Consider the following 21,158-nt stretch of genomic DNA (forward strand, 5'->3'; position numbering starts at 1 on the left):
GACCTGCCTCTTTCTGCCAGAAGTACTTAAAACCAGAAGATCAGCCATCTTGAGTCGATTATGATAAGAACTCATTTCTGTAAAGACGTTTCTGCAGTTATCGAGTATTTTCTTTTGCTTTCAAGCATTCAATTATACGGGGTTACTATGGTGGTATCCCAAATCACTATTGTGGTCTTGTCTTTTTCTGACACCAGTTTAATGCTTAAAACGTCTGATTCATGTAACAGACTTCTGAATGTTTTGTTTGCTTCAACAACTAGCAAAGTACAGATTGTCTGTCAAACCAAGATTGGGATAATGTTCTAGCAGCATGCCACATATTAAATCTACTTTAATTGTGTTGCACACTAAAGAGTATTTGTTTGGTTTTAGACTTAAAGTTAGGGTACTGGGTGTTTGTATCTCCATGCTGTAATAATAAAAACTAAATTAATTTCAGCAAAATGCTGAAAAGCTTTGCTGCTTCCGCAATATTACTTGCATTAAGTACAGTCTTTAAGGATGCAACATATACACTTGTACATCAGTCTGTGTATGAATTGCCTTCAGTGTTCTCCACAGAAATTTTTTCCAGCCGGGTGGCAAGAAAAAGTAGCTGGGTGGGGCAGGATGGGAAAATTTGGTGGTGAGGAAAATTAAATGTGCACTATTTTTATTAGTTAATTATTATTTTCCAAAGCTCAATATGACTTCCTTTTTTTAAGGATTGACACTTGTGCCAGAATATTTTTATTAAATTTAAGAAGTATCCAATTCAGGATCCTGCAACCCTAAAAAAAAGTTTAAATAACAATTGTTATGACATAAACCAAGAGGCACAAGTATTGTTGCTGTCGGAAAGAAAAATAAAAACAATGAAAAAAAGTATAGGAAACCTAATGAAGAAAAATTTTAAAATATTCGTCAAAGCCAACTTGCATATGCAGAAGGTGTCTTCAGTTAAATATTTATTCTTCTTTTCTTCCTAGAGGCCCAGTTTTCTGAAGCTTTCCCATAATCAAAGTTCCCAGGATCTGGGCCCTCCAAGGAGATCACTCATCATACACTGTCATAGTGACTGTAATGCAAAGTCATCAGACAGCCATCTAGTGTCACTGGCCATTTTCAGCTTAATCTGGGGAATGTTCAGAATATTTTGAATTTCCGTTAAACCAGCTATCCTAACTGAAGAATTTTGGAAGAAATAGAATAGCTGCCTTCAGTTTTGTTAAATAAGGTACAGCAGCTGCTGCTTGGGCACTTGCAAGGGCCAATCTGTGGTTTTACACATTGGCAGTTGACCAAGAGTCCAGGGGCCTCATGTATAAACGGTGCGTACGCACAGAAATGTTTGCGTAAGAACTTTTCCACGTTCAAATCGCGATGTATAAAACCTACACTTGGCGTAAAGCCACGCACTTTTCCACGGTACCTCATGCCTTGTCGTACGCAAGTTCTCCGCTCGGTTTTGCAGACTGGCGGCACCCAGCGTCAAAGCAGTGCTACTGTTCCTGTGTGATTACTCCTTATTTTCATGACGGGGCTTTATAAATACACCGAAACTAACCGGATATTGTTTATTAGTGATCTGATTGTAATTAACTTGTAACAATATAATGGTCCAGGGAACAGCCATAGTATTCCAAATACCATAACTGCTTTAGCGTTGTTACTCTCACTGCACCTTCCTCTTCTTCTTATTTTTCTTCTTCTTCTTTCAGCTCCTCCCGTTAGGAGTTGCCACAGCGGATCATCTTTTTCCATTTTACTCTCACTGCACCGCTCGGAGTATTTATATCACTGTATCTGAGTGTGAATCACATCAGCAACTGATTGGAAAGAGAATTATCGGTATACAGCTTCAAGGACACGCTGTCTCAGCCATTGCAAAACATTTTAAAGCCTTTCCTGTACAGACCTCGCGGTTCAGAAACAGTTTAATCCCAAGAACTTTAAATGCACTCAATCAATTGCTCCTTGTAGAACTGTTTGTACTTATAAGTACAATCACCCAACTGTAAACTTGCACTACAGTTATAATATCGCACAACCTGAGCCACTTTATAAAGCGCGTATTTACATATGATGACGATATCATTTTTAAGGTGAAATGCAGCAAAATATGTTTGTTAAATTATACAGATAAAACTTTAACTTCATTTAAATAATCTATATTCTTCACTGGGAGTGTCGTTATGATAGAATAATTAAACATGTACTACTAAGATATTTCAATGTTCTTTAAACGTTTTGAAGAATCGGCGCTAAGCTTACAGGTGGCTTAACGTCTATTACAGAGCTGATTGTATGGCGATGGGTTACTTGGGGAAAGAAAAGCACTGACTGCAGTGACGGCTACGCCAATATATATTGAATATAAAACAGAAAGAAAAAAAACGTAGCGACAAATTTCGGTAAAAGTTAAATGCTTGTGTCTTGAGCACGAGGCGGCTATGTAGTTGTCTGCAACGGACGTGGCCATCCACCGTGCATAAGCTGCCTTACTGACATTGACGGGCGAAGGAGCCACCTATTCTTCCTCTGCCCAATGCCACCACAAGCCTACAGCCGCCCCTGAGTACTGCTGCAATACATTATTTCATCGAAGGTCGCACACAATCACTGCGCCATGAAACTCATGTTTAATAACATACTTTAACTCCTATCATCATAAAAATGATATCACGTATACATCTCAGTATTTTAGTTATTCAGAGAGCTGTAATATCACGAATGTAATGGATTCTGTGTCCAGTTGGAGGAAGAGAGCCAGTTTAAGAAGCAAGTAGTGATTCACACACATAGAGCACATAGAAGATCAAATACAAAACATGCATTTAACGTGCTACTTTAATTACGATGTGATTTGAGAAACTGGTTAATTAAACGATTTTAAGATTAAGTTTATGATGTTCTACTTTAATGACAAAATAAACTACGTGATTAAAGTGGAAATGTCGAGATTGAAGTTGACATTTCATGCTTTTTCCCCATCATGTGCCTTTTTTCTCTGTACCCTAATAAGCTTTCATATGACACTCAGACAGTAGGCTTACAACTCGGCTTTTCACGGCGACTTTGATATGTGACTTCTTTTTTATTTCCGGCACTGTGCGATTTTGTGAATGTGAGCTTTCAAGTTTCTCCAACACGCTTTGTCACTCGATCAACTTCCTTTTGTTGATTATACCACGGTTTAATTAAACAAATAGTATGTTTTTCCTTTGCCTCCACTTGGTATTCGCTGAAATTCTTATATTTCCCCCGTGCTTTTCCCATTGTCTTTTCACAGAAGGCTGCGCTTAAGGGCGATTTATATTGATTTGCATATTCAAAGAGGCGTAATTCTCAGAGGAGTTGGGGCGTTACATAAAGCGCGTGCACGAGTGTTAGTTTTCACGCTGATCGGGATTTATGTAGCGGAAGAACGTGGAAGTTGGAGTACGCACAGATTCCTGCATCTGGATTTTTCTGTGCGTAAGCACATTTCGGCTTTTGTGCTTACGCCATTTATAGTGCGAGTTCTACGCACGGCGTTATACATGAGGCCCCAGATGTTTTATCTCTAAGCAGTTTTGCCACACCTTTCTGTTTCCCAATCATAACGACCGCTCCATCTGACCCTAGTCCAACCAGATTAGCAGTTTTCAAGCCTAGAGTGTCCATAGTCTCACTCAGTGCGTTGCTTATAGTCTCCGCTTTGCCGTCAATCATATTGCGGGTTGATACAAAACTAACTCTGACCTCTTTAGTGACCTGGCAAACATACTTAATGTAAACAATTAATTGTTTTATATCTGAGATATCTGTGGTTTCATCACACAGAATACTGAAAAACTTTTCAATGTGTATATTTTTCAGTATGTTAGATTTTATTTCTGATGCTAAGACATCCAGCAGCTCTTGCATTATTCTTTCAATATGACCAATTTGAGTTTGCTGAAGTACACGCTTTCCTAAAAGATCAGCAGAAGACTCCATGTGCGTTTTACTTTTTTCATAGTCCAGCAAGCTTTCTTTTCGAATTCTTGTGTATGGCACGTTTACCCAAAGTAACCCCTCCTTGGGTGGTGTTTGTTTGAGTATTTCATGCACAGTGAGCATCACGTAACATTTTTTTTTTGACCATTAGCCAATCAAAAACTTTAAACCATTGTTTGTTTATGCCAGATAGGCAGTGCTAAGATTTATCAATTGGCAGAGTGTGTGCTGAAGAGACTTCTTCTGATTGACCAGCCTCTGCAGTGTCTTTGTCTGAAATTGCCACATGAGGAGTTGACGCCGCACCTTCATTAGTTTGTGATGTCTCTTTTCTGAAATAACTGAGCAGTGTTGTTTTCTGAGCACTTCTTTTGCTCATGTTGGTAAAAAGTTTGAAAAAAATGTAAAGTACCTATGAATAAGACTTTTGAGTGGGAAAGGGAGAGCCTGTTGGATATTCAATTCACACTTGCACTCCGGCAGGTACGCATTCTCGACATTTCTACTTTATTCTCGCCGTTTATCTCAAGATTAAATTTGACGTGTTGACTTTATTCTCGTAGTTTGTCATTAAAGTATAACATCATAAACTAAACTTCACCTTAAAATAAATGTTTAATTTACTAGATTTTCTCAAGCCCCATCATAAATTATGTAGCAACATGTCGACTTTATTCTCGTCATAAGCGTCAAGATTAAAGTGGAAATGTCAAGAATAAAGTCAACATCTTGACTTTATTCTCGACATATAGTTTTTTTTCTTCACTTTGTCTTCATTTTTTTTTCTTCACCGTGGCCCTAATACGCTTCCGTACAAAACCCTCAGCAATTCAGTGAAAAAACTTTTGCTCAGGACACAGTGTGTGCTGCAAGGGTTTCTGCACACTTTTTGCAATATGAACGCTGGTCAAATTATGAGCAAATATAAGAACGGCAGATGGGGTCACTTTAAATAGGAACCACAGTGAGTGCAACAAGGATTTTTGCACACAGAACACACCTAATGCTTAAACAACTGTGTGTATATATATATATATATATATATATATATATATATATATATATATATATATATATATATATATATATATATATATATATATATATATATATATATATATATATATATATATATATGCTATACAGACTGCGCTGAAGATGAGAACAGAGATATCACTTCCTGACGCCTTTTTTCTGATATCTGACAGGCTGGTTTCACTAGACTTTTTTTTTATTTTATCAGACCTCCTATTGCCCGCCCACCTCCACATCCTCTTTGCTTGTGAACTGCCGCTCCGCTCCCGCTATTAGCATGTACAGCCCCCTTTCGCCCGCCCATCTCTCCATACTCCTTGCTACTGTATTAAGCTGCTACACCCCCGCTATTACCATGTACAGCCCGCTCTGGAAACACCACCTCCCCATACTCTTTGCTTGTGAACTCTGCTCCACATCGACACCCGCTATTAGCTTTAGCAGTATTTGCCCAACCGCCCGCTTGTCCCTGTGCCTGCAGATCTGCGGCAGTCATCTCACAATGTCATGCGAGATGACAGCCGGGTGCTCAACTAAATTAGCCGGGTGGAGCACCCCAGCTAAAAGACGCTAGGGAGAACACTAGCCTCGTAATATACTCACATCAATAACTGCATCAGTGAGATGCCGTTGCTGTCGAAACAGTATGTTGGTAGCTCCTGCTACAAATCCACGTACACTAACATCTGACAGTAGATGGTGTTGCTGTAGAGCTGTGTAAGGTAAGCACAGATAACCCTAGCAAATACAAAAATAAAATATAGTTAATTTGCTTCTAATGAGTACTGTTTTTAATAAGTCACTATATAAAATAACATATTTTTTAAATACATACAGTATTTCAATATCTTACAGAAGTGAAAAGGGTCCACCAGTACTCACCCACACAGATACATGTGTAAAGAACAGATCATGTATTAAATATCCAAAAATCATTATTCTTGATATATACTGTTAATAGATGCTAAATGTCAATTTTTAGTACAAGTTTAAAAGAATAATGTCATACAATTACAAATATTGAAACAATAATCAGAACTATTGGCAAAATCAAAAGATATACTGCAATAAATGAATAACAAATCAATTAACCATTCACTAAAAAGATACTATGGATTTCACCTACTCCAACCTTGTGCCACTATACTCTATATACTGTAGATCAGGGGTGCCCAAGATGTCGATCGCGATCGACCGGTAGATCAGAAAGGTAGTGCAGGTAGATCGTGATTCATTCAAAAAAAATTTTTTAAACGTTAGTCTATCATATATTCTCCCTATGGCATTTGCCACTTGATTGACATACAGGGCGGCCAGTCTGAGATCTCTTTTCTTCTAACACACTGGTCATCCCGCACGTATGATCAAACGCGCAAGCTACTGCAAAACTCCAGCTGTGATCTAGTTAGCCTTCCAATTTATATTGACTAAAGAAGGGATTTAAAAAAAAATCGTTTGGAGAGGGTATGGGCTGGATGTGGAATTGGAAGAGTTTTTTTTCTCACAATGTCACAATTGAAGTGCATTTGTCTGATCTGTCAATCTATCATTGGAAAATGTGGAAAGGCACTTTCGAAATGTTCATAAAAACTACGAAACAGACTTCCTTCCGAAATGCGATCCGAGAAAGAGAAAAGAGAGGGAACTAAAATTGCAGTTAATCGGACAGCCGTCATTTTTCATTCGGCTGAATTCAAAAGCAAAGGCAGACACACCAAAGCATCGTTCCAGGTGAGTCTCTCGATCATTAAGCATAAGAAGTCCTTCCAAGAGCTACCTCCTTGACTGCATTATTCAGCTCTAATTATTTATACGAGTCAGCCTTTTCCCACATGAAGATTATTAAATCCAAATACTGTATTGACCATAAATGTATTGAATTGTTATTGTGCCATAAAGGTTATTCAGTTATGCAAGGTACGATAACATATATTTTATGTATATATATATAATTTTTAATGTAGGTAGATCATTTCGACCTGGTCATTTTAAAAGTAGCTCGCAAGCCGAAAAAGTGTGGGCACCCCTGTTGTAGATGATTTGGCTAAAATGATTTCATTGCAATCATATTACGTTAAAGTTAAGTATTTCTGTTGTTCATCTGTGACAACACTTACTAATAAGCAAAAATACAAAAAATTAATAATCAAAGAAAATAATATATTTTCTTTTTAATGCTTTATAATAATTATTATGAAATAACTGAATAACTATTGAGAAATAACTGAATAATCATTATGAAATAATAACTCCATTTTTTTGAGTGACAGGAATAAGCTTTTATATGTTTTTGAAACAAAGGCTAGGAAAAAGGCTTCAGATGCTGGCTGTCTTCACTAACAGCTTGACACATTTCTTTCTGCTGCTGTGAAGGGATGTGGTCTACATGAAAAATCTGATTGGTTGAGAAAAAAACACAAACATTTATCGGGTTGTATCTTTAGCAGTACTTGATACTTTATAGTACTTAATTTTCATATACAAGCTTGTGAAGAATATGTTTCCTATCAAGACCTTTATTTCCCGTGATATCATCAAAACCAGAATGACCCCAAATTCTTCAATTAAACATTGTATCAAAATTTCTGCAGCAGTGTGCCATCTATATGAACACTGAAGCAATACATTTTGTTACGCAAGGAAAAAAGCTCTTCATATTTGTTCTCAGTATATTAATGGGTAACAGCAGTACCTGGTGCTGCTCAGGGTGGAATAAAGCACAGGTGTGGTTACTACATAAATTTCCCAGTGAGAAATTTTTAGTTCTAAACCAAAATATCACTGAATAAATCCACAATGGGAAGCAGCTTTGCATACTTGCCCAAACAATTCCTCCCAAAACCACTTTCATATTAAAGTGATGTACAAATGGGAAAGCTGTGCAAAATTTGGCAGAGCTAAGATCAAAAAAGTGTGGATACACATACTGGACAAACACATACAAAAAAAAACAAACACCTAGCTTTATAGATTAGGTACTGTATATTGCTCCAAAAGTATTGCATTACTCAGATGCACACAAACATATATACCCAACATTAGCTCACACTGGGTTAAATGAGAGTCATAAATTAATCCAATACACATCTTCGGGGTAAAGCAAGACCAGTAAGAAGAGTACCTATAGACAAAAGTTTGTGTAAACTCTGAATCAACGTGGAAGCTTCACATAGACAGCAACCAGGCCATGATAGAATTATAACCTTGTAGAGGCTTAGGGTAGCTGAACTAAGCATAGTACAATTTTTTTTTAATTAAACTAGGGGGCTTCTGCTCGCTTTGCTCGCCAACCCCCGTGTTTGGTTTGCCGGATACATACTTTTTTTGAATTGTTGCTATTTCATTAGTTTCACTTTTAGTTCAGAACTTCTGTAAAAACAATATTTGGAATCTTTCGAGTCCCAATGTGCTGAATCTTTTTAATGATGTCAGTGACACATGTGTTTAATGACTTTGTACCATAATTCAGGATAGGTTTCTCTGTTTGGAGTTTCAGCACAGACAAAACGATCCACATCATCAGCAGTTAATAATTTTTTTTGCAAAGTAACCAATAAATGCATGTGAGGTAAACTCCGTTTTTGAAATTCTCTTGACTTAAACTTCAAAGCCTTACAATATTTACATAGTTCTGACATATCACCTATGTCCATATATTCGATCTCTATTCGTCTTTTCGTTATTTCCCCAAGTAATAATTTCTCTTTTTTTGCGCTAATGCGATCTTTACTTTCTTTTTTTGACACTGTCGTTTTTTTCTGCTTTCACATTCTGTATCTTGCTCTGCATGTGTTTTGCGCCTACATTTTTTTTGAGTCTTTTGAATTCCAGTTTTCATTATCTCTAACCTGCTCTGCATGTGTTTGGCCCCTTTGTTTTTTAACCTCTTTATGACGTTTTACTTTGTTTTCTACTCTGTCTTTTATTTCTGACCTCGCTTTGATCTGCTTTTTTTTCAATGACACCTGGTCTGTGGTGATTATTTTGCCTTTTTTGAGTAATAATTTTCGTTTGTTTGCGCTACTGCAATCTTTACTTTCTTTTTATTATACAGTGATCCCTCGCTATATCGTGCTTCGACTTTCGCGGCTTCACTCCATCGCGGATTTTAAATGTAAGCATATCTAAATATATATCCCGGATTTTTCGCTGGTTCGTGGATTTCTGCGGACAATGGGTCTTTTAATTTATGGTACATGCTTCCTCAGTTTGTTTGCCCAGTTGATTTCATACAAGGGACGCTATTGGCGGATGGCTGAGAAGCTACCCAATCAGAGCACGTATTACGTATTAAATAAAACTCCTCAATGATATACGATATGCTTCCTGTGCGGTGCTTCGCACACTTCAAAGCTCTAACAGCCCGTATTGATTTTTGATTGTTTGCTTTTCGCTGTCTCTCTCACTCTCTCTGACATTCTCTGCTCCTGACGGAGGGGGTGTGAGCAGAGGGGCTGTTTGAACAGAGGCTGTTTGCTTAGAAGATACGGACACTCCTCTAAAAAATGCTGAAAGACTACCTTCACATTGATCCCTTCATTGTGGGCGCTTTATCGCAGTGCTTCGCATACTTAAAAGCCCAACAGCCCTATTGATTTTTAATTGTTTACATTTCTCTCTCTCTCTGACATTCTCTGCTCCTGACACTCACTTCTTTGAAGAGGATGTTATGTTTGCATTCTTTTAATTGTGAGAAAGAACTGTCATCTCTGTCTTGTCATGGAGCACAGTTTAAACTTTTGACTAAAGAGTGTTATTTCATGTCTAGAGGGCTCTAATAATGTTAAAAAATGTATTTAGAAGGTCGTAAACCGGTTTTCTATGCTCTAACTGAGAAAATATTAGATTTATAAATAAAGAATCCTACTTTGTAGAAATTAATTTATCTGTCTGGAGCGGATTAACTGTGATAAACGAGGGTTTACTGTATAACTGTGAGAAGAATATTTATAAACAGTGTGGGAGAGTTTCTAAGGGCTTCAAACAAATGGTTTCTACTTTGCGGATTTTCACCTATCACGGGGGGTTCTGGAACGCAACCCCCGCAATCGAGGAGGGATTACTGTACTTTCTAATTTTCCTACTTTCATATTCTTTAATTTTCTCCACGTGTATCATGCCATTTTTTTTCTTGAGCCTTTCGAATTCCACTGCTTTCATAATCTCTAACCTGCTCTTCATGTGTATAGTGCCAACGTTTGTGAGCGTCTTTATGAACTACTTTGTCTTTTACTCTGTCTTTTAATTCTGAGCCCGATTGGACGTGCTTTGTTTCAGTTCCACTTGTTACAGGCTGATAATTACTTTCCTTATTTTCTGAATTTGCACCTAGATTATTTTTTTGCTCTTTTTTCTCTCCAATGCTTTTGAGTCTCTTTTCTCCGCGATGCTTTCTTTTTCACTTAGTCGTCGACGTTTCATTTATAACGTACTGTCCTTATACGCTTTATATGTGCTGAGACCCTGGATCCATGTAAGCTCAAATCCTTCACACGATTGAATGTTTTGTTGCCCGTTGTCTTATTTGATATTGATTGTAAGTAGGGCATGTCTTGCAAGAATCTCATGTTCTACGTAATCGCGAGACAGTCCTGGGTCAATCTCTTGGCACAATGTCTCATGTTTAAGGTCCCCGCGAGACACTCTGTGGCCATTCTCTTTCTTCTTGCTGGTCTTTTAAGTGTCTTCCGTGATCTTAACGTGAAGATCACGTCTCGACGCCCTAGTGTTTCTCTCCAGGATTTTTTTTTATAATAGAGAGATATTCAAATCTTTTTAATTTCTCAATTAGCTCTTGACTGTAATTGGTTAATAGTTAGATTTTATTCCCTTTAATTGTTAAAAGCAATGGCATTGAAGTATTTTTAACAAGAGACACCTAAAATACAGTATAAGCCTAAAGAGCCTTCATAGGCTTTATATCTTTCCATCAAATTATACAATTATACAGAATAAAGACCCTTTTTTACATTTCTGGATTTAACCCCAAAACAATATAAATATTTTTGAAAACTAATTACATATTACATTGAATGAAAAATTGCTTTTGATGAATACAAGAATAAAAAATTACTAGAATAATTATAACATTTGGCTGCTTAATATTAGGAAAATACAGAACTCTGCATTTAAACTACTATTGAAAAACCATTATTTTACCTTGGGGCACCCCCTGTTAAAGTTACTTGAGTCTAGTTTACTCATTTTTAATGTGGGCAGTCATTCTGATTAGCTGTTACTAGGTCTATTTGTTCACTACTTCCTGTGTCATGCAATGGTACAATTTCCGCATTATACTACCAGTCAAAAGTTTTAGAACACCTTGGTTTTTCCACTTTTTCTTCAAATTTAATCATTTGAAATACAATGAATGACCTAAAATGGTGAAAAGGTAAGCAGTAAACTGCCATCGGTTTACATTTAAAGTTGAGGTTAGCAAAAACCCAAAAAAAAAGGAAATTTCACAATATTACAAATGGACCTTCTTCAGGGAACAACGAATAGTTTACAAGCCTACAGATGTTCTACAGCAATTAAACAATCTGTCTGAAGTATTACTTGTAGGAAGCTATAAATTCCACTGGTAATGGGAAGAAAACAGCAATTAACAAATGAAACGAGACAGAGCATTATTACCCTTATAAGTGTAGCCCTTTCATTTAAAGAAATTGAAAAAAAAAACCCCAAAGTGTAAGTAAGTACAGTGTCCTGCACAATCCAAAGGCAACTGGAAACTGGAAGAAACTCTAATAGGATGAGATGTGGCAGACCCAAAGTCACAACCCATTCAGAAGACAAGTTTCTGAGGGTCACCAGCTTGCACGATAGGCGCCTAACAGCGCAACAGCTTCAAGCACAGCTTAACAGTGGTCAAAGAAAGCAAGTCTTAGTTTCTACTTTGAAGAGGAAACTTTGTGCTGCACGTTTAACAGGGCGAGTGGCAGTAAGAAAGCCATACCTTAAAGGATAATTTAGGGCCTTGAAATACTGGCAGTGAACTACTGCAGACTGGAAGAAAGTCTTATGGGCCGATGAATTAAAATTTGAAATCTTAGGTTCATCAAGTAGGGTGTTTATATGCCATCTAGTTGGTGAAAGGATAGTTCCTCAGTATGTGACACCAACTGTGAAACATGTAGCAGGAAATGTGGTGGTGTGGGGTTGTTTTGCTGGAGGATGATTTGGTGGCTTGCACAGAATGAATGGCATTCTGAATCAAAAGGGTTACCACAGTTTGGCTGTTATATCAGCAAAAGGTGGCTAATTTGTGAATCAAAAATATGAATGAAATGTTGTACACTTAATAATTCCTGGACTTATTTTTTTTTTTTATTTGCCATTGCTTATTTGTTTTATTCCTTGATTTCATGAAACATTATGACATTAAACTGTTTACATAAAAAATGAAAAAACTGAGGTGTTCTAAAACTTTTCACCAGTAGTGTATATAGTATATATTGTACTGTGTATGCCCATACAGTATATAACAATGTTAGTTCAGGCTTTACTTTCAATACACAGTATTTATATGCAATGCTATATAAAGGTAAATTAAACTGAAATGAAAATTGATTTACCTTGGTAAAAACTGCCAACGGTAATCCAAACTGGTCTTCATCTAGGCCAGATACAAGTCCTGGGTAAACTATTGACTGCCCCGTATTTGGCTGTGGCTGCACAGTGATTGGTAGTGTGGTTGAAGCAGTCTGTTCAGTAAGAAATGTATCCGGATGCTCAACAGAGTCTTTCTGTAAACCTTCAGTTGAAACCCCTTCATCAAGAGCAGTGGGATCTAAAGTTTCCCATTCACTTTCAGATGAGTCCGGAGAGGTGCGAGAGGGAGGCTTTAGATAATGATTATCTTCACTAACAAGTGGAAATGTTTCTTTCTGTTGTTGTGAAGAGATGTGGTCCACATGAAAAATCTCATTTGTTGAAAAAACATTGGCCTGACTTGTATCTTCACCACTTTCCTGACTGGAGTTGGAAATGTCTGAAACATTCACAGAAACATAGTCCTCAGAACTGACAGTGACCTCTGCTAGATTTATGTCTTCTGAGTTGCTCTTTCTTGGTTTATAATGTGAAGCGTCTGCAAGGCCATGCTCTATCATTCCTGGAATACAACAAAACACTTTATGAATGCAGTTCAAAGAACTTAATTTGCAGATTCAATAACAGCAAGCATCAACCATTTGAAGACCATGCCTTGTTGTCTGTTTGGAGTTTGCATATTCTACTCATATCTTATTAAATATGCTTCACTTTTGAATCCAATCTCACGTGGAAAACCAATATATACCATGATTGTAAAGAAATAATTTATCCTGTAACTAGCAACACTAATCGGTCCTATACAAGTACTGTAATCTAAGATGGATTGGCACCTTATTCTCGATGCTGATGAGAACATTCCGCCAACCTAATACCCTGTACTGGAAAAAGAAAGTTCTGAAAATTAATGAACAAATAAATAAACACATGGCAATAGTGTTAATTATTTTATGATGTGCTTATTCTTATACAATTTTCTAGATGCTCCTTCAACATTTTGAAGATGATTTCCACCTATATAAGTTAATTACACCTGATATTACACGGTAACTGTCATTCACTGAATTTACTTCAATACTGTGTGTAGTTTAAGATCCAAGTCTAAACTGAAAGTTGTCTTTTCACTTTTGGAATTCAAGCATATTTTGCTCACTGGCTCAAGTAGTCTAAGTAAATTTGTAAAAATTAACTCTGTATGATTAAGGCAAGTGAAGTTGTGCTTTTCTTTACAATAGGATCATTTATTTTTATCTGCCTAGTGATGTGCAAATTCTGTATGTTAGGAGGTAGCCAGCCAAGTGAGTATTTTTATAATTTCCCTGCACACATTTCCACCATTGAGAGCTGATGCTGTAGATTTTGATTGTTTATAGCTATCTATTTATTTTTTGTAATGGTTGTCAATTTAAAATATAAACAAAAAATAATCATTTATGTACTGCATTAGGTAATATTATCATCTGTTGGAGTAACTAGTATACTTGTTTCTACAGTTTAAGGCACTTATCTTAATCATTTCGTTAACCAGTCCTAACAAGGGAAGACAGTCAAAGTCATACCTGTCACATTCTGTTTATATATTATATTCTGTATATCACCTTACCAGCTGTTTTTGTTTTTTCTGACATGCTGGAAATAAGCTTTCTAATTAAAGTAAATGCTACTATATTTACAAAAAATAACAGCAAGTTTACAAGATGGCATCTCTGAGTACAGTCACTGTCATTTTGGCTCCAATCAGACTTTGTGTTTAGTGTTATTTTATTTTTTTTTACATCCCCCTACTTTTGGTTTCATGAGTTATGCTGACACAGCTTTGCCGAGTAAGATCCTTCAAGAAAAATGGGGCAGCAACAGCAGACACACTAAACAGAAACACAGAGGTAAACACGCCATGGCACACAACAGAAAGACCACTCCTGCCAATTGTCCTAATAGCCAATGTATGTTTTATCATGCTATTGCTCACCCAATCTGGAGCTCTGATTAAATTATCACAGTTGTGTATATTCAACGTTAGGTGGACACCGACACTGTCCAGATGGATCTGTATGAAGCCAAATGATAATCTGGATGCTGCCCTTATCATGGCTGGCAATTTCACCAAGGCCAGTCTCAAAAAGGTTATGCCAAACTTTTATCAGCACATAACATGACAGGATACTGGATCTTTTCTATACTTTATTTAAAGACTGTTATAAAGCACTGAAGCTACCTGACTATCCTGTCATCTTTCTAATGCCCGGACATAAACAAAAATTAAAGCAGGAAACTCCAGTCACACGGTAGGTCATGCGTTGGACAGACCAATCAAAGGCCATTCTCTAGGATGTGCAGAGTGTTGCTGACTAGCAAATGTTCAGGTGCAGCTCTGATGACGACATCAATGTTGATACAGAAGCTGTCACTTCCTATATTAGATATCGTGTAAATAAAAAGCACCAAAAGTCATCATCAGGACTTACCTAAACCAGAAACCATGGCTGGATAAAAACATTTGTGATGCACTGAACACACCCACCTCTATGTTCAACTCAGGGATTGTGTCTGGGAATGGGGATGATTACAAAGCCACCTCTTACAATCCAAGGAGAACCATGAAAACTGCTAAATGATGACATGGGGAGAAAATGAAAGACCAATTTGAACAGTCTGGTCCTAGGCACATGTGTCAAGGTCTGTGGACAATAATATAAAGAAAATACCTCAACATGGTGAGTGCCGACACCTCTTTGGCAGACAAGATAAATAACTTCTATGTGAGCTTTGATGTTGCTGCTAATGGCAGCCAGCAGTCCAACACATCTGTGGAGGACGAATAGCTCACTGAGGAAACACCTCTCACTCTGTCAGAACTCCATGTAAGGAGAACTCCCATAAAAGTGAACACCAGGTAGGCCAGCAGGTCTGGATGGTATTCCAGGCTGTGTTTTCAAGACCTCTGTTGATCAGTTTGCACCAGAGTTCTAAGTTATATTTTATCTCCATTAATCCAGACTATCATATCAAAATGTTTTAAAAGATTCACCAATGTCTCTGTATATAGGAAAGCAAATCCAACCAGTATGAATGACCATTGTCCCATTAATGCCTATAGCAATGAAGTGTTTTGTGAGGCTAGTCAAAAATCATGTATTCTCTTCTTTGCAAAAAAGAACTAAATCCTTTTATAGTTTGCAAATCGCTCCAGTAGTTCCAAAGAGGATGCCATCATCTTGATCCTTCATATAGTATTGGTCCACCTGGACAACAAGAGAGGGAATTATGTGCAAATTCTATATATACACTATAGTTCTGCTTTTAACTCAATAATCCCCTTTAAGCTCATTAACAGACTCTAGAACCTGAGTCTGGGCACTTCATTTTGCAACTGGATTTTTAACTTCCTGAAAGGCAGACTCCAGGTGGTTTTAGGAATTGAACACACCACACCATTCCTCACTTTCAGCACAGGGTCTCCATGGGGCTATGTTCTCAGTTCTTTACTGTACTCTCTCCAAATATGACTGCATGGCTGCACATGACTCTAACATTATTGTCAAGTTTGCTGATGTTGCAGCTGCAGTAGGTCTGATAAATAAAAATAATGAGCTGGCATACCAGGATGAAGTGGAAAATCTTTCATACTGATGTAAGGAAAACAGTTTATTCCTGAATGTGAGCAAGACAAAGGAGCTGACTGTGGACTTTGGGAGAAGACAGCAGAGGGACTACCACCCACTTAGTATTAACAGCATTCAGTTGGAGAGTTTGAAATACCTCAGTCCACATCAAAGAGAACTTAACCTGGTGCAAACACACCAACACCTTGATAAAGAAAGCATGACAATATCTTTGCCACCTCAGATACCTCAGGTCTTTCAGGGTAGTCCACTAATTACAAAAAAGCTTCTAGACATCCACCACTTAAAGTTTTTTGACAGGAAGTAATACTGCCTGGTTTTTTAAACTGCACGCAGCAGGACTGCAAGGCTCTACAGAGAGTAGTCCATTCAAGCTGAAAATATTACAGGGTGTGCACTCACTAACTTCAAGGACATCCACACCAAGGGACATCGAACCAGGGCAAAGAAAATCATCAATGATACCAGCCATCCTACCAATTGCATCTTTTCTGTACTGCGGTCAGGTAAACACTACTGCCTGAAGTCCAGTTCTGGGAGACTGAGGAGGATCTTTATTCCATAGTCAATCCGCATCTTGAATAAGGAAAGTATCTAGATTTTCATAATGCCCTGTTGTTAACTCTATTACATTAAGCCATTTAAGTTAATTAACTCATTTATTTAGTTCTAATTTATTACATACTTAGAAATCTATTAATGATTTTTGATATTTATGAAGTTATGTATTATTGTTATTGTTCTATTATATTCTTCTTAAAGGCACAGTCGCATTTCACTTCATATTATATATAAATCTCTCTCTATTATAAAAAAAATCTTGGAAGGCCTGGATACATGATCTTCTCGAAAGACAATTTGACGTCCCACCAGGGACACTTTAACGTCACGTGAGACAAGGCAGTGAGACAAAAGGACAGCTGCTGTACAGGCTTTTAAACGATCGACATGTGACAAGCGGAACACTCAGCTCGGCAGCAGAAAGACAGCAGCTGATCAGACTGCATCTCCTCAACGTGCATTCAGTGGCGTGGAATGCCCCCCCCACCCCCCTGACAACACGAGCAGCAGAGACGTGAAGTGGCAGGAGTGTAGCGCATCCGGAGGTGGAGTGGGGGGTTCGGTATGGGGTGGGCGAGTGAAGCGATATATATATGTATAATTTGTGTGTGACAAATAAAATTAGATTTTGAATTCTGCTGTCCGCAGAAATAACACTGTAATATTGGAGAGGTACAGAGTGCCTAGGGCTATAAGAGCAAAAGAAGGATGAGAAAATGGATAAATAACATGTATGCTAACATGCTTCTATACATGTAACTTTTAAGATTAAATGGTTGTGTATATATGTGTGCTTACATAACCCCTTATTGAATTAACATATTTAAGAAGAAAATACTCTCTTAAACAGAATAATCTGTCTTCATTGGGAATTAATTTTCCTTGCTTTCTGCATCAAGAACTTTTTTGCTTTAACTTTTGCTCTTGAGGTTACTCAAATGCTTGGCCATGTGTAAAAACTTGTAAAGATAAATAAATATCAAAAATATCAAACGTTTGTCTAGCAATATAGGTGTCAGAAATGCAGTATGCATTACTCTGTTTATAAACACACATGTCTGCATCAGCCCTGTGTGTTTATTACTATTCACATATTCATTTCTAGATAAAAATGTCATCCATACACTGTACACGGATATAAGTATATATATATATACATATACATACACACACACACACACACATACGTACACACTTTAGTTACTTTAACTGATGTTTTTTGTGCTTAGTGACCTTGGGTTTGAATAGGATCACCATTATACGTGTATGTTATAAAAGGCAACTAAAGAAGACTTGCATCCAGAAGGACATCCAGACATAAAAAAATCAATATCCCAGCCAGTCTGGGTGAACCTGGAAAATGGCAGTTAAAACGTAATGATAAAGGCAAGAATGGTTCAGATATACAGTATGCTATATAAGGTATTTCAACCTTAACACCTTATATAGCATTGTTTAATTGAAAAGATTATGCACCGTGGTTGAAATATGAAAAAAAAAATACTATCCATTTTCTTTATTCTAGTGGAGGCCTAATCTAAGTGTCAGACCTTTAAAAGCATTGACAAAGTAAAACCAGTATATTTCCAGACAAGTGAATACTAATACCAAATGCCTCTGAGATCCAGGAACATCGGTTCAAATCACATCCTGGTCATTTTGTACAGCTTACAATTTTTTCAATATTTGTAAGGTTGTCCTCCCAGTATTGCGTTTTCTCCAATATTCCAAACAGTGATGTAAATCAACATAAAATGCATTTAAGTTATCCTACATGAGTGAATGTGGGGGTGTCTGTCAGCTTGCCCTTCAAAAGGACTGGAGTCCCTTCTAGTTTCCTACATTCTACCCAACAATGCCCAGACTGGCAAAATTTAGTTCAGTAAATTACTTAAGTCTATGAATGAGATATAGGAGAAATATTCCATTAGGTGACCAGCATAACAACTTCTTCTTCTTTCGGCTGCTCCCATTAGGAGTTGCCACAGCGGATCATCCTCTTCCATATCTTTCTGTCCTCTGTATCTTGTTCTGTTACACCCATTACCTGCATGTCCTCTCTCACCACATACATAAACCTTCGCTTAGGCCTTCCTCTTTTCCTCTTCCCTAGCAGCTCTATCCTTAACATTATTTTCCCAATATACTCAGCGTCTCTCCTCTACACATGTCCAAACCAATGCAATCTCGCCTCTCTGACTTTGTCTCCCAAACGTCCAACTTGAGCTGACCCTCTAATGTAGTCATTTCTAATCCTATCCATCCTCGTCAGACCCAGTGCAAATCTTAGTATCATAACAACTAATGCAAAAAAACTCCATGTTTGTTTCTAAACAAAATTAGTTGAGACATACTGTAACATATTGTAATAGCAAATGACACAGGATATCATAAACTAAAAAACTGTAGCAAATGCTAACTGAAGAAGAAAATTTAAAATATTGCATAGGTAAGTTTATAATCTACTATGTAAGCATGCATTTTTCAACTGCATTCTACTGCATGAACTATCACTGAAGTATATGTGCCAGTTAGTACAAAAATGAAAATCATGATCTGTTCTGGAAATTACAGTATTTTTTTCTGCCCTCACCAAATTGTCAAACAATAAATGGGTCCAGTCTATAAATTGTGCTTTCGTTCATGTCAGATAACCGTTTTAATCATTATTTACCTGGAAATAAGGATAAAGTTGTCATTAATGCCCCCACAAGCCGACTTACTGGTGACACATAAAACAGGACCTAAAAGTAACAGAAATATGAAATGAATTTCATATATCAAAAAATAGCAAATACAATATTTTTTTTCTAATATAAACCATAACTTGAACACATTTTTAGTAAAATTGAATATATCATTGATTATGTGTATCATTAACTGAAACAATAATAAAATGTTACAGAAGTAGAAGTAAATAATAGCCATAGTATAAAAAGTGTCCTACCTTTTTCTCTAAGAGAATCAGTTTAAACAGAATAAGGACCTGTAAGTTAAAATGGCAAAACCATTTAATATAATGGAAGTACATCTTCTGTACTAGAACAACATTTAATTCCGTTATGTTTACTTAATACTTAACTGAATGAGTAATATAAGGAGGCAGACTCAAACAACTAATTAATTAATCAGATAACAAATTATCCCAATCACTTGGTTTAGTTGAGCAAAATCAGCACAGCCATGCTACAGAATCTTATCAGACTCATACCCTTTCCTCGCTTTTACTAAACCCAACAAAGAAGACTTATACTAAAATCCCATTAACAACTGATTTTATGGATGCTTTCTCTCCAAAACCTCAAGGCATAGATCGCACCTATTTTTTTCAGTCCTCTTTGGTGGATAAAAACCCAGCCTTACTTTTAGTGTGATGCAACAATAAGTTGGTGGCTGTCAAAAAAATCCCTGAACTTCCATAGCCAGGTAAAACGAAACCCTTACAAATATTTAAAATATTGTACTAAATGATACTTTGGTCCATGAATTTTTGAAGCCCTTGATCACACATGGTCTATGTAGTTTGCATTTTCTCCCAGTGTTTGCATGGGTTTTCCTCCATAAGTCAAGCGTGTTAGGTTAATCACTAATTACAAATTGGGCCTTATATGAGCAACATGAGGGTGTGTGAGTGAGTGGGTCCTGGGATGGAGTAACACCCTGTCTGTTTCCAGTCTTGCATACAGTGATGCTGGGACAGGGTCCAAACAGCCCTGGAATGGATTAAGCAGGTTTGAGAAGTTGACAACTTTGAGGATCTCCCTCTACCTCACATTATTATTATTAAAGTTTATACCTGAGCCAGTGAAGGAAATGATATTGAATATTGATGAATAAAAAGTTCAAAAAGTGAGGTCTGTAAGTAATATCAATAGCCAAGGTGTTTTCAATTTTATGTGTTTTGGACTCTATTGAATAATATGCTGCAACTGAAGTTGTATTTTTTAAATGACTATGAGTTCTGGAATCAAAAGAAACACACTAAACTACAAATAAATAACAATTCATAATTCCTTATTAGTGCTGATTACCTTTTGGATGGGTTGGGAAATGGAAATAAAAGTATCTGAAACATGTTGCTAGAATTAAGAGTTTTCCCATAAGGAGTGAAGCTTCCATAGGGTATTATCATAACACTCCACCTATATCTTTGAAAATCAAGTCAAAATGGAAAGCTGAGTATCAAGAAAGAAAAATGCATGCATACTGATGGAGGTCTCCTTTCAGAGTCAAAAGTTCCCATAAATGAAGAAGAACTTCTCTTTGGAGTTATTCAGCCTTCCAGTCTAAGTCACCTTTTTGGTACAAAGTTTTGTGGCATCTGAATTGTTGCTATTTAATACTCTGGTCATAACATTTCAATAAATGAATTAAATTTCAAATACATTTTCTATCATATTACAGAGAGAGAAAACACTATAA

General features: G+C 36.9%; 1 protein-coding gene across 1 annotated transcript in view; it reads right to left on the minus strand.

Moving 5' to 3' along the window:
- avl9 (AVL9 homolog (S. cerevisiase)) overlaps positions 1-21,158 on the minus strand; it is a 131,466-nt gene that overhangs the window by 63,758 nt on the left and 46,550 nt on the right. The window contains exons 8-11 of the mRNA XM_039753168.1: positions 19,684-19,722; positions 19,411-19,480; positions 12,576-13,114; positions 5,602-5,736 (exon numbers count right to left, since the gene is read on the minus strand). Coding sequence (XP_039609102.1) covers positions 5,602-5,736; positions 12,576-13,114; positions 19,411-19,480; positions 19,684-19,722 — 783 coding nt within the window. The remainder of the gene's footprint in view (positions 1-5,601; positions 5,737-12,575; positions 13,115-19,410; positions 19,481-19,683; positions 19,723-21,158) is intronic.

The sequence above is a fragment of the Polypterus senegalus genome, chromosome 5 (genome assembly GCF_016835505.1).
Source record: "Polypterus senegalus isolate Bchr_013 chromosome 5, ASM1683550v1, whole genome shotgun sequence".
Taxonomy (NCBI): domain Eukaryota; kingdom Metazoa; phylum Chordata; class Cladistia; order Polypteriformes; family Polypteridae; genus Polypterus; species Polypterus senegalus.